The 18,334-nt window shown below is 37.8% G+C and overlaps 1 protein-coding gene across 1 annotated transcript in view; it reads left to right on the top strand.

Moving 5' to 3' along the window:
* klf7b (Kruppel-like factor 7b) overlaps nucleotides 1-17,730 on the top strand; it is a 95,162-nt gene extending 77,432 nt beyond the window's left edge. Inside the window, exon 4 of the mRNA XM_047370444.1 lies at nucleotides 7,416-17,730. Coding sequence (XP_047226400.1) covers nucleotides 7,416-7,467 — 52 coding nt within the window. The 3' untranslated portion in view covers nucleotides 7,468-17,730. The remainder of the gene's footprint in view (nucleotides 1-7,415) is intronic.
* Nucleotides 17,731-18,334: the final 604 nt, after the last annotated feature.

Consider the following 18,334-nt stretch of genomic DNA (forward strand, 5'->3'; position numbering starts at 1 on the left):
TCATGGGCCATTTTCAGTCAGGTTTTCGTAAATCCCACTCAACTGAAATGGCTCTTCTCAGTCTCTGAGATTTTGATGCAGAGTGATGCAGGTAAATGTTCTGTGCAGCTTATGTTAGACCTGACTTCAGCTTTGAAACTGCTGACCATCCAACTCTTACTAAATAGGCTTAGGTGCTGGGCTGGTATTTCAGGTTCTGCTTTAAAATGGTTGTCTCTGATCTCTGATCTATTACATCCCTACACGTTTGGGCCATGAGGTCCTGTGATCAGGACCTGCTGATTGTCCCCAATAGAAAATTGAAAACTAAAGGACACAGAGCGATTTCTTTTGTGGCTCCAAAACTCTGGAACTCCCTTCCTCTGACTCTGAGATCAGCACACTCTGTGGTTTCTTTTAAAGGCCGCCTAAAAACGTATGTTTTTAAATCTGCTTTTGTTTAATTTTATCCTATGTATTTCTTCTTTTGGTGAAGTTTTTGTGATTTTTATCTTATGTGTTATATAAATACATTTTTACTTACTTTCTTTTTCTTTATGGCCGGCCAAGCATCGCCTGTATTACTAAAGATGAAACCCCAGTCCATCTATCCATGTCCTGCTTCATTCTACCATCCCTTGTTAGCACAAAGAATACATCTAGCACTCTTTAATATACAGCCACGCCTTATTTACTTTATATTTTGCTGTGAAAACAGATTTTCTCATGAAAATCCTATGAAATTTTCCTTTGGCCATTACCTTCTATTTAAGTGGTTTCTCCAGTGTTGAAAATTCAAATATGTTTGTGATGCATTTACAAATATTAATATTCATATTTGTAATATGAATATTAATATTTAATTTCCCTTTGGGATTAATAAAGTATTTTTGAATTGAATTGAATTGAATATTACACTTATTTCTATTTACCTCTTAAGTCAGAACTCGGGTGTCGAAATGATTTCACACCAAACCAGACCCGGTTCCAATTGTAAGTCAACAAACTAGTGGGTTTGCTTTTGTTTTGTTTAGTGAACAGGCTAACTACTATCATTTCAGACCAATGTTCAGACCGTGTTTTGTTTGTTTTCTTCATCTACTCACTAAAGGCAATGTGTACACATAGATATTGTATAGCAGACATCCCCAACCAACAGGAATCCCCCTGATTAGTACCAGTACAGTAAAATAAATGTTAACAAAGTGAGACTGGTGGGGTTGATCTGATCTTTTTTTTAATTTAAAATCTGGGAGAGCTTACTTTGAAAAATCTGGGAGCAGTTGCTCCACCTTCTCCATTGACACCTTTGTTAGTAAGTAAATAAATAAATCTGAGCTTTAGCACATTCATTCATAAATGACATAGTAAATAAAGAAGTCCACTTTATTTTTATGAATATAGGCGATCTGCTAAAAAAAATACTCAAAATAAAAAAACTAAATTCCAACAGGAAATGGATAAAGGATATGTTTTATTTTATTATTTAATTTTTATTTATTTATCTCCAATGCTTCCCCTTTGGTTATTTGTGTGCTTAGATAATAAAGTAGATTAAAGTATGCTTAACATAGCCAAGAGAATTGCATATTCACCCCAATGCAAAACTACATCTGTGGTGGGTGGAAACCACCTAATATTACCATGTGAATAGCAAAAAGTGGCAGCCATTGAGAAGTTAATATTTTGATAAAATGTTTAGTCTGACAGTATTTCCCCAGAGGATAAACACACACACACACACAAACACACACACACACACACACACACACACACACACGAGAATGTCATTAATTCTGACTAATCAAGCAAAGACCCCCTGATGTTTCCATGGAGCTGCAAGGAGGAGGGAGGGAGAAAGAACAAGAAAAAATGAAAAGGAAGAAGAGAGTTAAGATGAAGAAAGGAAGCTAAGAAGTAAGTCTGAGTGTGTTTGTCAGTGGTTTGAGAGTGGGAGGTTACCAGCTGGAGTTGTTGCTACGCCCTCCCCAACAGTTACACAGTAACTGGCATGACCATCTGTCTGGCCGCACATTCAAGCAGAGAGATCAGTGAAGGTGTTACAGTAGATACCCCATGGCTGACTGAGAAATCTAAAACCCTTAACTCTATGTTGCTGCTACACCGATTTAAATGTGACATGCCAAAATTTACAGTAGCTAGTTTTTTTCTTGTCATTGGTGTGATTGTGCAAAGTTGTATACAGCTGCATACCTTGTTTTAGTTGCAACTTGATGTTTTTAACGTGCCAAGTGGTCATCTACATTTACCTATTTCTAACACTATGTAGACTATGTTGCCAAAAGTACAGGACCACCCCTCCAGATCATCTGATTCCAGTTTTCCAATCATGTCCATGGCTATGGGTGTATGAGATCCAGCCATGCAGACTGCTTCTTCAAACATAGCTTGCAGGAGATCAATGAATTCTTGTACGGTGCGGTAGAATGGCACCTGTGCAATAGGTACAGGCATGACGTTTTCTCTCTACAAAATACTCTACAGCAACCGTTCATCTGTTACTGGTATTATTACAAAGTGAAAGGGATTGGAGATGACAGGAACTCAGCCATGATGTGGTAGGCTGCATAAAATCACAGGGCGAGGTCAGCAAATGCTGAGGAGATATAATGTGAAGAAGTCGCAAACTTACTGCAGAGGCAATGGCTACCTCCAAACATTATGTGGCCTTACAATTGGCTTAAGAACAGTGAGTAGAGAGCTTCATTGAATGACTGTTTAGAGGGAAGCACCACATCACCAAGTGCAATGCAAAATGTTGGTTGCAGTGTGTAAAGAATACCACTACTGGACTCTAGAGCAGTGGAGACGTTGTTCTCTGGAGTGATGAGTAAGGTTTGGCAGTTAGCAGGGGCGACGGTGGTAGAGGTTCATTGTGTAACTGGTGGGTTGCTGGTTCCTTGGAATTGATAAAGCGCTATACAAGTGCAGGCCATTTACCAGAAGAACAGCATTTGCCTCACTGCGCTGTGTCAAGTATAAGGTTTGCTTCATGGGGAATTATGGTGTGGGAGTATTCTTAAGAAAAGTGGGCTCTGCTCCTTCGTTTCAGTGAAGGGAACTTCTAATGCTTCCTCATCCCAAGACATTTTGGACAACGTGGACAACTGCTCCTAACTTTGTGAGAACGGTTTGGGGATGTCCCATTCCTTTTCCAACATGACTGCCCAAAGCAAGGTCCATAAAGACATGGATGAGCAGGTTTGGTGTGGAAACACTTGACTAGGCTGTGCATAGTCCTGATTTCACCTCAACATAACACTTAAGATATTAAATAGAGCAGGGACTCCTAGCAAACTCTTGTCATCCAACATCAATGTCTGATCTATCAAATGCACTTCTGTAAGTATGGTTAAAAAATCCCATGAACACACCTAAACCTTGAAGGAAAGCCTTCCTATAAGAGTTGAAACTGTTATAATTGCAAAGTGGGGACCCCTTTGTTTATATGCATGTGTGTATGTATATATATATATATATATATATATATATGTATATGTGTATATATATATATATATATATATGTATATGTGTATATATATATATATATATATATATATATATGTAATTTCCATCATAGGTACACTTCAACTATGAGAGGCAAAGTTAAAATAAAATCCAGGAAATCATGTAGGATTGTTAAAGAATTTATTTGTAAATCATGTTGGAAAATAAGTATAAGTCACCCACAAACAAGCAAGATGTCAGGCCCTCCCAGACCTTTAACTTCTTCTTTAAGAAGTTATTCTGTCCTCCACTCGTTACATGTATTAATGACACCTGTTTGAACTCATTATCTGTATAAAAGACAAGCTCAGGCAACGAAGAACTGGCTCCGTAAAAAGCATTGCAAGGTCCTGGTGTGGCCTAGCCAGTCTCCAGACCTCAACCCCATAGAAAATTCGTGTAAGGAGTTGAAAGTCCGTGTTGCCCAGCAACAGCCCCAAAACATCACTGATCTAGAGGAGATCTACATGAAGGAATGGGCCAACACACCAGCTACAGTGTGTGCAAACCTGGTGAAGACTTACAGGAAACGCTTGTCCTCTGTCATTGCCAACAAAGGTTATTATACCAAGTATTGAGTTGAACTTTTGTTATTGACCAAATACTTATTTTCCACCATAATTAACAAATAAATTATTTACAAAATCTGCAATGTGATTTCCTGGATTTTATTTTTTACTTTTGTCTCTCATAGTTGAAGTGTACCAATTGTGAAAATTACAGACCTGTCATCTTTCTAAGTGGGAGAACTTGCACAATCAGTGGCTGACAAAATACTTTCTGGCCCCACTGTAGAAAGTATTTTAACACTCAGACTTAAAAAAAAAAAAAGCATAAAAGATTTTGATGTCTGACAACAGCTATAGTTCAAGTGTTGCATCTTCAGGACTAACAACTCACTAAATAACAAAGACCAGATCTTTTGTTCTGTTTGATTAATAGAAACTGTTTTCTGAAGCACCTAAAATTTAAGTACTTTATTTTCTTAATCAGTTGTGATTTTTTTTTATATCTTTTTTGGGTCTCTTTTGGATTTTAATTTTACTTTAAACCATCTTTTGGTCTACCAAAACACAGGTGGCTGTTTAGAGTTTTGCTTTTAGCTGACTGGCTCCCAGTTGAATGTGCAAGGAAATCCTAGCTTGTTCCTAGTGTGGCTCAGCTCAGTGGGAACTGACACCAAGCGGTACTGGAGTTTTAATTGGGGCTGCGTGCAGAACATGAAGGCTGAAAAGGTGCAAATTATTCACAGCACTGCTAGGCTTTAAACTATTAATTTTCCTTTTGAGTATTTATTTCTGTGTCTACTCATAACTGGATTGAACAACAAGCCTCCCTAAACACATAAACAAATGCGCAAAAAAGACAAAGAATAGGATCGCATGATTAATAATGAATTTAGCCTCCGGCAAGCTGAGTTTGTAATTTCTCACTCTTGTCGCCCCCACATTTTGTTGCACTTTGCCTTTAGTTAAATCATTGGTGCTGAATATTATTGAGGGTGTTCAACATTAATGTGCTCTCAATCCATAAAGCACAAGTTATAAAACTGAAGCGCTTGTGACATTGTGAGTTTTTTCTAATAAAACCACCAGCACCTGGTTTTATGCCTTCAGATGCAGTCGGCACTGTGTTAAATGGTCGAGCATGAGAGAGGAGTGCCAGCCCATCTGCATTAGTCTCCGTGTTCACTGTGCATATCTAATTAATCTCTGCAGCTGTATTTTACTCTGAGCTGGAGAGCTGACTGCAGAGCTGTGGAGGTCTGGCTGTGATTTACGGCTATGACTGAGTCATGTTTAGAAAAATCACTGAAGCTGAATGGACTTTATTCATCGTTAGTTCTTGGCGACGTTGATGTAAAATAAAGATGTAAGTCAGCTTAAATGTCATGGTTTTAAAATGATGGGACTATGATCTCTGCGCTTGTTTGTGTTAAAGATTTGTCTGTTTTACTCTGGCTGTCTTGCCACTTTTAGCTTCAAATATATTTATTATCTTCAATAAGAATCATCTTTGACTGGCTTTAAAATGTCTCTTAAGTAAGAATCGAGTGTAATAATTTGCTTTATGACCATAAACTACAATGTCTGGAGGAGCAGTGCTTTTATTTCTAACCATTTCAGCATTTTTCTTTTCATCGACAGATACTCTAAAAATCTTGATGCAGAATATTAGTTTGTGTGATAATTGTTGTATAATTATAAATTGTTTTCACTCCAAATGTATTAACTGACCAATCAACACATTACTAAGACAGAACAAAATCATATTTTACTTTTGTCCAATATGCAACACAAAATTACAACATAAACATGCAGGTTCTTGGCATGTTGTGTCCCTGTTAAAAGGGCTTAAAACAGTCTGTATTGAATTCCTGGATAATATAGAGCAGCACACGTTCTGTATCTGCCTTTTACACACATATAGATGAAACAACAGTAAATAAGTTATGTTTAATTTATGTAAGAAATGACTTTGTCTCATGACTAAATACAGTTATGCTCAAAATTATTCATGCTTCTTGCAGGTTTAGAGTTGAAGTTAGGAAATGAGACAGGAACCTCTCAGAAGAGGATAAAATACTGTGAATGTATTATCAATTCTGAAAAAAAAATCAGTTTTTAACATACATTAAAAAAATTGAATGTAAAATTATTTATACCTTTATAATCAATAATCAATGGGAAAAAAAAAACACTTTTCATTATTGCTGACTTTGTGCATGGTTCCACTGGTGTTTTGACAATTTATCTTTAGTTATGAATTGAACTATGAACTAAAATGTAAAATATCTCCATCTGCATCTGGCAATTATGCTGGGGGGACAAATTAGATCATTCCTGAATTGCAGTCAGGGGCTGCAGCTTTGTTGTCCTGCTGGAAGGTGAACCTCCACCTCAGTCTGAAGTCTTTAGTTTTCTCTGTTTTTAGCTCCATCCTTCCCTTCAACTCTGACAAATATCTATGTCCCTGCTCAAAAAAAGCATCCCCACAGCATGATACTGCCACCACTGTTTCACTGTGACCATGGTGATGTACAAGGTTACATTTCCTCTATTGTTCATATTATGGATCTTGGCCAGTAAGTGAAATTTGGTTCTTATCTGTCGCCTACATGGCTTGTGGCAAACTTTGAATAAAACTACTTATTGGCTATGTGGCTCATCCATAATGGCCATAATTGTGGAGAACACAATAAATAGTTGTCCTGTCAACAGATTCTGCTGCATGAGACATGGATCTCTGTTGCTCCCACAGAGTTGCTCTTGTTTTCTCTGACTGAAGTTCTCCTTGTCCGGCCTGCTGCTTTAGGTGGATGGCCATGTCTTGGTCCAAAAGCTGATGAAGAATTTCACTAGTCTTGATTATATTTTTTTATAACCTTACCATGGTTTTAGACTTTTCCAGAGGTTTACCCCTGATCTGCTGATGAGTTTTTTAGTCTTCATGATTCTGTTTGTTGAAACACCACAGGTTGATAAATAGTACAGAAAGTCTGAGGGCTCAACAGTGTGAGAGCATTTTTCACAAGATATGCATGGTTCAGGGGCTGGAGGTGTGGACTATTTCCAGCAAATTACATGTTGTCGGTGGGAAGTTGACGAAGCATTGGATTATGGAAATACCGTTGGGGGTATTAAGGGGATCTGGCATATGGCACAGTTAAAGCCAAAATCCAGCTTTTGGCATTGATCAGCAGACTTTTAGGTCGAATATATTAGTTATTTTATGTTAATTAATGTGTTTAATGCAAAAGCCCATGTCTGTTTAATCATTGCCCCATTCCCATTGGATCCTGCTTGTTCTGTTGTTTCCTAAGTACTTCCTGGATTTGTTGTGCATGCTTTAATGGATTTAACTTATGGGTTGGGAGTTTCTCACTCCGTTTCTTCTTCGTTCTGCAGGTGTTTCTCTCGATCAGACCACCTGGCCCTGCACATGAAGAGGCACATTTGAGGTCGAAAAGGAGAGGAGTGGACGAGGAAGACGATTGGTGGAGGAGGAGTGACAGGAGGGAGGGATGGGCAGAGAAGCTCAAACCGTTAAAGAAATGGTTGCTTCACCGAGCCGTCGGAGAAGAGGGAGAAGGAGGAGACGAGGAGTAGCTAGATTGTTGTTTTTCTTTAATATTACACATTCACATTTTGCAGTAGTACACACTTCACACATCCGTCTTCTATTGCATCATCCCGGTGAACCCTCGCTGCTCTCATGCAGCTGGGGGTCTTGGACACTGCCAAACCATGCTTAAATTGCTTGATGAAACACTGCGCCGCCTTATTATTTTCTTTCTGTGTATTCAACCGTTTACATTATTGAGTCGTTTTGGTGAGGCAATAGTCCAGTGGGGAAACTTTTAAATATTCACTTAGTCAGTGCTTTCAAATACTCAGCTTTTTTCTTGCTGTTTTTCTACATGGAACATAAGGAAATATCATCTGCCGCACTCTGTAATCTATGTGAAGAAAACAACAACGCAACGTCTGTGGGAGAGACACCAGGCAGATCGAGACTGACAATCCAGGCCCCCCTGATGGGGCTCAGATCTCTGTGCGTTTCAGGGCGCCCGTGGGAAATCGGTCAGCAGCTGCAGCTCTCAGGCTCTCCTCCAGAGGGAGTTTGCATCTCTCACCTTCACCAAGACGCCTGCCGCCTCCGCAGGCCATCCAACAGAAATGCGCAGCGACACTTTCTTCCCTTTTTTTCTACTTTAAAGAACAATAATCCTTCTTATTGATATAAAAAAAAGAATGACACTTTTGCGCTTTTCTCTCCTGGAGAAAGCTTCTTGGTGCACACTGAAATGTTAGAGGAAAGACTGAAAATCTAAGATGACTTCAATAGAATGTGTGGGAAGCGAAGGAGAGCGTTGTTGGTCTTCTTATCCCCATGTGTACTGACTCTGCAGACTATGAACAACCAATAGATGGGGCAAAGCTGAATCAGCTCAGAGTAAAGGATTTGTGTTTTATTTGGACTGAAATAAAAGCAAAAAGCAGAGAGGTATTCATTTTTCTCTGCTGCTCTTTCTGGTCTGCAACCCAACGCAGCTAAAAAACAAACCCCCCGGATGACCTCCTGTGGTCCAGGAGGGAGGACTCACTTAAAAACTGGTAAAGTTTTTTTATTCATGAGTCTCTTCTTTTATTCTGAAAGTCATTCGTGTGTGTTTTCACCAACTCAGAGGAACCATCTTCCTGGCAGCACTGAAGGGCAAGAACAGAGGCTTCAAGAGCTGCTTTTTGCTTACTTAAATCGGACTTAAAATGCCAGCCAACATTAGCATGTTGGTTCTGAACAGAACTGGTCACACAGACCCGGCGACTTTGCCTGTTTTGTATCCATTAACTGCATTTACTTTTTTATGTTATCTGTGCTTTTTTTCTACAGCTTAAATTAAGAAAAAAATGGAACACAATGAAAAAAAATCATAAAAGACTTTAAAAATACAACACAAAAACAGCTCTTTCTCTCTTTACACTTTGCATACAGAACAAGCACATATACTCCGTTAACACAAACACACCCAAACACACTGGAGTTTCTACGCTCCTGGTTCCTCTCAAGATAAGACTAATAAGAAATAGAAAAATAAATATTAAACTAATGAGGAGAGTTGGAAAACAAATGCAGCATGGCAGGCTTTATTGCAAACACACACCCACTGCAGCTCATGAACACAGACAGACACACACACACTCTTCGTGGAATTATATGTTCTGTTCCCAAATCTTTTTTCACAGTAGGAATTTAGCAACTGTTGTTTAGTGGGAGAGTATCTTAGCTCTCGGCTGGAGGTAACAATTCCAAATCCTTTGAAGTGAGAAATCGGCTTGTTCTCTGCTCCAACAATCACCCACGGAAACCCTCGCTGCAGTTTGCACCTCATATTTAATCAGTTTTTGTACTCGAGGACTCGGGTTGCATCGTTGATTGCAACAGACTGTATCAGTCAGTGTTTTCATCGGGGGAAACGGTTAAGGTAAAACAAGTGAAGCAGATTAAATGGTAAAACCACAAAAATCCTGCATAGTGGGTTTTGCAGCCAGAAGCGATGGCACAGCTGTTTCTTTAAAATGCAGTAAATCAGCTTCATGGGATCATGGGAAAGTCTCTTAAAAGGGCAATCTCAAATGTTGCTAAAAAATTTAAATCGGATTCTGAAATCCCAGCTGCAGCTCTGATTTGACAAAGGAAGTTAGGCAGCATTAATTTGGAAACTTTAACATGTTCCCCTCCAGTAGTGCATTTAGGCTCTTTCAATAACTAGTTCAAATTAGGTAAAGGTTACAAATTGTCATTGGCCACATGAAAAAAACTACACAGCTTTTCATTGATTTATTTCTCTGAGGAACATATATTTTTTAGATCTCAAAGATACACCTAACTGTACGTTACAATAAAATTTAATAACTTTCAAGCAGTTTTAACACTACCGCAGTCCTGGCTAAGCGCCAGTACAGAACAAGGCAGATGTCACTGGAGGCGCCTGAAAGAACTGCACGTAGGGTTGCTCTGACCTCTGCAGGACCAAAAATCTAGGGGAGTGGTCGGAAATGTGATGTGGAGGAATCCCTGTACCCGGCGTGTGGGAAACACCGAAAGAGACGGGAAAACTCGAGTTGTCACATAGGTCCATGCGACCCCTTCAGGACTGTGGGAGGGTTAAAAACTTGAAAACAGTTGAAATTTTCCAATGTTTTGAAAATTTTACTGCCTTATAATCACTTTAATCTCTAAAGTGTGACACGTCCTGAGAATAGTACATGTAAAGTTTCTGAAATATCTCTGCTAAATAAGGCAGCATAAAAAACACTAAAACAGAGTTCACTTGAGCCTTTACAACATTGTTACAATTTACACAGCTTTATATCAGATACTTCATGTGCTTCACGTTTTATTCTCAGTTCAAGTTTCACACAGGAAGATCATTGGTTGCACACCTCTTCCTAACTCCATTTCCTGTATAAATACTCATCACATTCTGTGTAGTTAGCCACCCAATTCAAATAGATTAATGGTTTAAGATTCATAAAATACCATTTGCATTGATCGCTATGCCTTTTTTCAGATCGGAGTTATTCTGAGATGGTAGAAGGCCACATTGGTCTTTTCCCATCTCGAACAGCCTGTCAGAGATGGGAAAAGACCAATGTTGGCTTCCACCTCAGCCACCACTTAATTTAAATTTATACTAAATGGAAATACCAGGAGATTTATATTTGCTGGTAAGATATTAAATACTAATAACCTCTCTTAAAAAAAAACCCTGAACTATCTCTTTGAGACCTAAATGCTAACAATCCTATCAGTTATACCTGCTTTGAAACCAATTTGATCTAGAATTCTCCCCACTAATCAGTAATTCACTTGTTAAACTAAATTTAGGCAAATCCCTTTGACATTGCTTCCTAATTCATGCAGAATGATTTGCAATAATGCATTTAGAAATAATCAACTAGTATTAAAGAAGCCCAGGTAGCTAACAATGAAATGTCTCACAAAATAACAAGAAATCTGTTTTTTCAGTAGGAAAACTGTAATTTGTCACATCACCTGCTGGGTTTCCAGAACCACACTTGTACGTTTTTTTAATGTGACTTGAATGTAAATTACACTATACCTACATAAAATATTTGAAACACACATGCTTATTGCCAGCTTTTTTTGCTTAGTAGTTCCAAGAAAAACAACAACACAATCCTTGCAATCCGGGCTTTCAACGCCAACGCTCTCACGGCTGCTCCATCCGCCCACCAACACCTACATGCCCTGCAGCGTATGCAAACAGTCCAATACTCACTGCTGCTCGCTGATGCAGTTGGGTGAGGGTGCAGGTTCCTGAAGCTGGTGGGGAATTTTAAATCCCAGCATGCCCAGTCATTGTGCCAGTTGGCCTTGCCAGCATTCATTAGGTGAAACAGTGAAAAAATCCCCCTCAGGGGTGGGGTGGGGGGGTATATGGTGCAGCTTTGAACAATCGATACCAAAAACCTCCAGCATGGAACTGCCCTTCAGCCATGAGCAGAGTCTCCTCGGTCAGAGGAGATCAGCGGGGCACCGCCTCCATACGAGTCCTGTGTATCTAACGGCAGCTTTCTCTACTAACTCTTCCTGTCTATTAAATACAGTCAGAGTATAAAGTAAGTGCACCCTTTTCAATTCTATGGTTTTACCCACCAGGACCTCCTTAGCAGAATATCTGGTCTTAACAAGGTTTGAAATTAGGTAAACAATTTCAGAAAACTATCATACCATGTCATTAATTCCTTAACAAAAATGGAGAAACAGTTTGTGTAAAAACCTTGTACAACATTACTGCATTCATGGAACTTAGATGGTGAAATAGCACCAAAGCCATACACTGAAATAAAATCATCAAAGAAAACCACCTTGTCAAAAACGTAAATGTTTTTTTGATGCAGCAAAACTTAGATTGAAAAGAGGGTGCAAATATTTTATCATGACCATCTGAAAAAGCAGCTCATGTTTTTAATTATTAAACACAAAATCTATGTTGATCATTCTTTTCTATTTCTATTTATTTTTCATTTTGCATAAAGATGTGGATGGAAGCTTTCCTATATGGGATGTACAATCACGAGGAATAGAGATTGTTGCACTTTTGTGAGACTTTTGATGGCTTGAATGTGTTTATGTTTGTTTTTGTTTGTTTACCCCATTATGCATACTGTGAGCACATTGCCCGTATATCAATGGTTTTAACTGCTTATGTAGTTTGCACCTATGTTGGGGAGACATATTATGATACTGTTGGAGTTGGATATTTTTAAGTCCCAAAAAGTATTGATGTATTTCTTAGGGTTTTGTTCTGGCTCTTCATTTTGTCACTCATCAATATATGTCACAGAGCTTAATGAATAACAGAAAAACATAGAAAAATCCAATGACGTCATGCATTTTCAGTGTGATTAGAGTCCAGTTAAAACTACAGCTCTGCCAAATAGTGGACAAATAAATTATATTCCTAAATCAAAATTTTCCCCAACCATTGACAAATTTCAGAGTCACTTCAGATACAGTTTCACATCTGGTCCCCTTTCTGTCTCTCAGCCTGTCAAAGCAGGTTTCCTGTCACAGTGTAGCTCCGGGTCCCCTGTCGTCTGGGAGGCTCATCCAGGGCGGCTAGCTGCCATGGCACAGCTCTGATTAGCATTGTAACTCCCAGCCCTTCTTGCAGTTGAGCTAATGAGATATCTCTGACTCTTGGGGAAACAGAGTAGTCTGGGTACAAGAATAAAAAAAAGAAAAACAGGGGGGACCTTGAGCCACACAGATGCCAGCTGCCCACAGCCAGTAGATAGATCCAATCTGGAACCAATAGAAAGCCTTTTAGCACAGAGAACCAGGACATGGTGAGACTTGTCAAAAAAATCTAAGCTTAAAAAAAAAACTGATTTTGCATATTAATATTAACATCATTTAATAAAATATTCTGCCTTATCTCACTGATAACAGATAAAATAAATGACAATTTCTCAGCAGAGTCCCAACAGGTATTTAATCCTTGTCCCCAATCCTCCACCTTCTTTCACAATTAAAGTGCCATTCTAATTTGTTTCCATCCATCCTCACCTCACCTCTCCCTTTCTGTCCGCAGCAGTTGTACATGCACTGTCAGCTGCAGGAATGCTGAGTGCACACTTTACACATTTTGCCCAAAGATTTGCATATTTGCAAGTTAACTGCTGTGAATGTAGTAGATGTAGTAGAACGATGCGAGAGGGACGCAGAAAACGAGAGACAGATGGAAAGTGGAAGAAAAGGGATTGTTTTTCTTACATGACCATCCCAGTAGATCTTAATTACAGACATGCTCCTACTCTCCATGCTCCATAACATTACAAGTCTGCTTTAAACTGGAGCCGAACTCATTGCTCATAAATGTAAAATACGGTTTTTGTGGTCTTATAGGGTGCCCAGTGTTGCGGCGCTAGCAGCTTCAGCTGGAGTGAAGTAGTTTTAGTTCAACATAGCCATTTAGCATACTGCAGATCACACAGTCAAGTCTCTTTCAAAATTAAAATGTTAAGCTAATGTGGAATCTAAAGGAATGTCATCATCTCTGGTCAAAAATGACCATTGTTATGGATCTGTAAAGGTCAAGGAAAGTTAATTTAACACCAGATAATGTACTAAAAACATTTACTCTGGAATCTGAACCAAAACACTTGGTAATATGATTATTTTATGGGTTTAGGGGCAGAAGAACTAATCGCACCTGAAAAGAAACGTATATGTTCATCTAAATTTGGTTACAGAGGAACGTCTTAAGTTTACAAGTTTACCTTTATGTTCTACTTTATTGGGCACACATTTCGGAAAATTGTATTCTAAATTGCATCTAATGTGGTGTATTGGAAATTTTTGAATCAGTTCTGTTATAATAATCTCTTTTAAAGCAATTTGCACCAACTAAAATATATACATTTCAAACTTTTGCATGATTTTTCACCCTTCAGTTTCATTTGAGAATCATCAAACAATATATTTTTTTAATATTTCATTGTATTATGTGTTTAAAGAATTATGGCACACAAATCCATGCTTCTTTTCTGGATGCAAACTAGTATGATTCAGGTATATAGCAACTAACCTCTGATGCCTATTCTACAGATTACTTCTTTGGTTGTGTTCTCATGTACTTTAGTTCCCTAATGCAGACCAAAGCAGATGTTAAGTTTCATCTGGTTTACTTTTATTATTTATTTCCTGCAGTAAGTTCAGGCTGTTACTTTTTCATACCCATGTCATAGCATTTGATGTCATTCATAAATACACGATAGTAAATGATGTCTTTGAGATACAGGCCTTGGGTAGTCTGTGGTGCATTCAAAATAATGTTTTATGGGTACAACAGAAATCTTGTTCTAGGTTTGCTAGCTAGTTGTTTAAATAATCAACTTGCTTTATACATAGCTAGGTAAATAACTAATCTTGTTAATCTAGGTACTAACTATCTCAATAACTAGTTAGCTCATTATCAGTTGACTAGCTTGTGTGTTTATTATTTTTTCTCCAACAAGGAAAACCAATTCCTGCCATGTTATGACAATCGCATAAAATATTGCCACTTTATGTAGTATAACTGGCATATGTGTACAACAAGCATGATATCAGTATCACTATCTAAACACAATTTAGCTGTATATAACAGAACTGTTTCATTAATTGCCCTTAAACTACTCTCCCAGTAAACCCAGTATCGCTTAGGGGTGTAATCTGCATTTAAGGTGTATTAACAAATGAAGATAATAAAATAGCCTCTCAAATCAGTAAAGAATAGTCAATAAAAGAGCAGATGTTTAGGAACAGACCTTCATGTATGTTTAGATTAGTGTTTTAAACTCAGAAAATGACCTTTAGTCATACTTTCTGGGCCCAAGTAGAAGATTCCTCTGAGAAACCAAGTTTTGTTTCCGCAGCATTCCACCACCTTGTCAAGAAGAGAAATTGTTACTTCTGGCAGCTTTTGTAAATAGCCTAAGATCTTACACACAGACTTCTCTGTGTGCAATTATTGATGTCGTGACGCCGCACCGTCTAAGACATTTCTCTGGATCTGCTTTAGTTCTTGCAACCATTGCACTACGTGATCATACTTAGCTCTTGCACTATACATGTGCACGCACTGCTAGCATAGTCTGTTTGAGCACTCTGTCAGATATCCACTTAACATTTAATACACAACCCGAATGCACCTTGCCACCAAGAATTGTTTTCTGCTGGTCTAGTCTCAACAGATCAGACTGATCTGTTTAGCCCTCCAGTGAAATGCCCTTTTCATCACTGTTACCCTGGGGGAGTCCATTGTACCACACAAACCTTCAGTCCTGCTGTGACTTGGTTGATTTTTCTTGGCATCAGTGCCATCCCGAAGTGACTCCTTGTGTAACTACTGTGTTTGTCCATGCTTGTTGTGTCCATATGTAAGAGATTCACACATTTTAACCCACCTTTTTGTCTTGTATTTTTACTTTACTCACCCTGAACCCTCCTCACCCAAACCTCAATAGTCAGAGCCCTCTGTGGCCAAGCATGTTTATATATCCAGCTGCTCTGAGGAGTTTTCTCTTGAGCTGTGCAGTTCTTTGGTGAAACTGCAATACGTTTTCTGAATTGACAGCAAACCTTTACATTACAATCCACCAATCTTTAGTTTTTCTCTGTCGGTGCTCTTATTCTAGTTTTTACTTTCTCTGTTTTCTCACGTAGTAAACGTTTCTGTTATTTTTTTGTTTTGGCCTGTTTTGTTCTACCTCTAAATATATGAAAATATGATTGGTATTAAAAGTGTCTGACCTTGCTAAAACATTTAATCAAACATTACAGTGTTTTGTTAACTGACAAGTTCAATCTCTTGATTTTAATTGGGCTAAAAATTCTTTCGGGTGTAATTGTTTTCATAATCTTCTTTCAAAAATGTTGAAGTTAAACATATCTTACAACTTCCTTCATACATACGTTCTGTTCAGATTTCTTTTTGTACAAATTTTAATATCTGATAAAGTTTTTAAATGATGATCTCATTTATTAAGGGAAAAGGCTACTGTTTGTGTCAACATCTGCCATCAAGCATTTAAGATAACTGGGAATGAGTCTTTTTCTTTGAAGACATGTTTTAATTCAGTCACAGTGAAGGGTTTTGGTTCATAAACAGCAGGTTTTATGGTCTTGTCACAACAACTCTATTGGTGTTGGACTTGCTGGTATGCTTTGAATCATTTTCCTGCTGCATAACCCAAGTGCTCTTGAGGATAACATTACAAACTGATGGGTGGATGTTCTTCAGGATATTTGGTATAGAACCAACTAATGGTTCCGTCCTGATCCTGAAGCAGCAAAGCTCCCTAGACCACCACAGTGCCACCTCCATGTTTCATGGTGAGCATGATGTTCTTTCTCTGAGATGCCGTGTTAGTTTCATGCCAGATGTAACTGCACACACACTTCCAATCTGCTCTTGTCAGTCCACAGAATATTTTAGGGATCATCAAGATGGTTTTCGGCAAATGTGAGACAAGGCTTTGTGTTCTTTTCTGTCAGTAGTGCTTTTCTCCTGTGAACTCTCCCATGGATCTGATTGTTGAGTCTTAAACACTTACCTTAACTGAGTGAGGCCTTATTGGTAAGCTTCACCAATGTTGCATGTTTTCTCCATTTGTGGATTACTTTTTAAACAGGAGCAGATCTCTACCATAGTTTTTTCCTTAATAATTGAAATCATCATTTGAATTGAACTGCATTTTGTATTCACTGTGGTTATATTTGTCATTATTGTTAGTTTGAGTCTCAGAAATGTAAGCATAATAAAAACGCAAAAACAGAAGATATCTGGAAAGTGAATAAATTCACAATACAAAGTAACATTCGTGTGGAAAACTGGACAAACTGTACAAAACCAAAGAATCCCCCAACACAATTTTGATCCTAATGTTATCCTCAAAATCAGCCATGCTTTTTATTTCTATTAGTTGTCCTTCAAATACTGCCTGGCATAAGTTTTCAATATTTATAACACAATAAGGGTTAAAAGTAATCAACTGATAAATTCTGTAAAATCTGATTATGTTCAGCTTTAATTTGTAGTACATAGGGTTAAACTGTTGGGTTATATGTTGCTGATCATCTCTCAGAATAATTAAAACGTTTCTTCTGGTATAAGAACAAAGGGTTTTAAATCTGAATTAAATAAAAATAATGAGCAAAACATGGAGGCAATCCTTTCAAAAAATATGGCCACTTGTTAAATGTTGTCATTCATCGAAGTTATTTTTTTAAAATCTATTGAGGAATAACAAAAACATCTTCATCAAATAAATGGACATGTAAAAAACAGCTGACCAACAGGGGCTCCTTGACTCTTATATGGTTCATATCAACATCATAATCACAAACCTTCACCCTAAATCCCACTTTTTGTCCCTCCTCTCACCATCACCTCTGTTCAGTTTCTCTTATTTTTTTTCTTTTGAGTTACTTGCAATTTTTTGCTGTACAAAGTGTTTAAAATATTATTTGTATTATATGATGTTAGTATGGTAATGTTCTTTATTAAGGAAGAAGAAAATTTATTTTTGTTACCGGTCTGTTTCATAATTCTTTTCTAAATTGGTATTGTAAGATATCTATGCAAGAACTGTTAAGTGGAGCATTTTTATTTAAGAATGTAATATGTGTAATAAATGGTAGACTCTGGTTATGACTCTCAATGGTCCGTTTGTTTCATTATAAAACATTAATTGTTGAGAAACATCTCGGTGTTTATGGTGTGTTCTGTTTGTACTTGTCAGTTGGAGTTTTTGAATTATAGAAAGTTTGGAAAGTCTGACGTCTCCGAGCTAACATAAATTTTGATTCAATATGGCTGCCATGTGTGTTAAACAGTGAAAGTTGCAGTCACTTGTACTCTAATTTATCTATTTTTGAACATGTTCTTTTGGTATTAAATTAACAAAATGCAGAGAGGCACATTATTAAAGGTTTCTCTTGCTAACAGTTGTTGACCTGATGCCATAGCTCAACAATTAGTAACCCTAATTTGCAATAAAACACAATTAAGGTAGAAGTGGGGTCATTCCCAGATACAACTTCCAAATGATGAGGCACATGCAATGCAGCATTGTAACAACCTGGTCGTCTTTTAACAAAAACGTTTTACCAGTACATAAAAAGACATAACTGTCACACTGTCTGTTAGACAACAGAACATAACTATATGTAAATAGTTAGTCACTATTTCATTGGAGTATGTAAAATGACCACAGGCTCTTTAAGAAAGAAATACATACATCAGATGCTT

This window comes from Girardinichthys multiradiatus, chromosome 7, assembly GCF_021462225.1.
Source record: "Girardinichthys multiradiatus isolate DD_20200921_A chromosome 7, DD_fGirMul_XY1, whole genome shotgun sequence".
Taxonomy (NCBI): Eukaryota; Metazoa; Chordata; class Actinopteri; order Cyprinodontiformes; family Goodeidae; genus Girardinichthys; species Girardinichthys multiradiatus.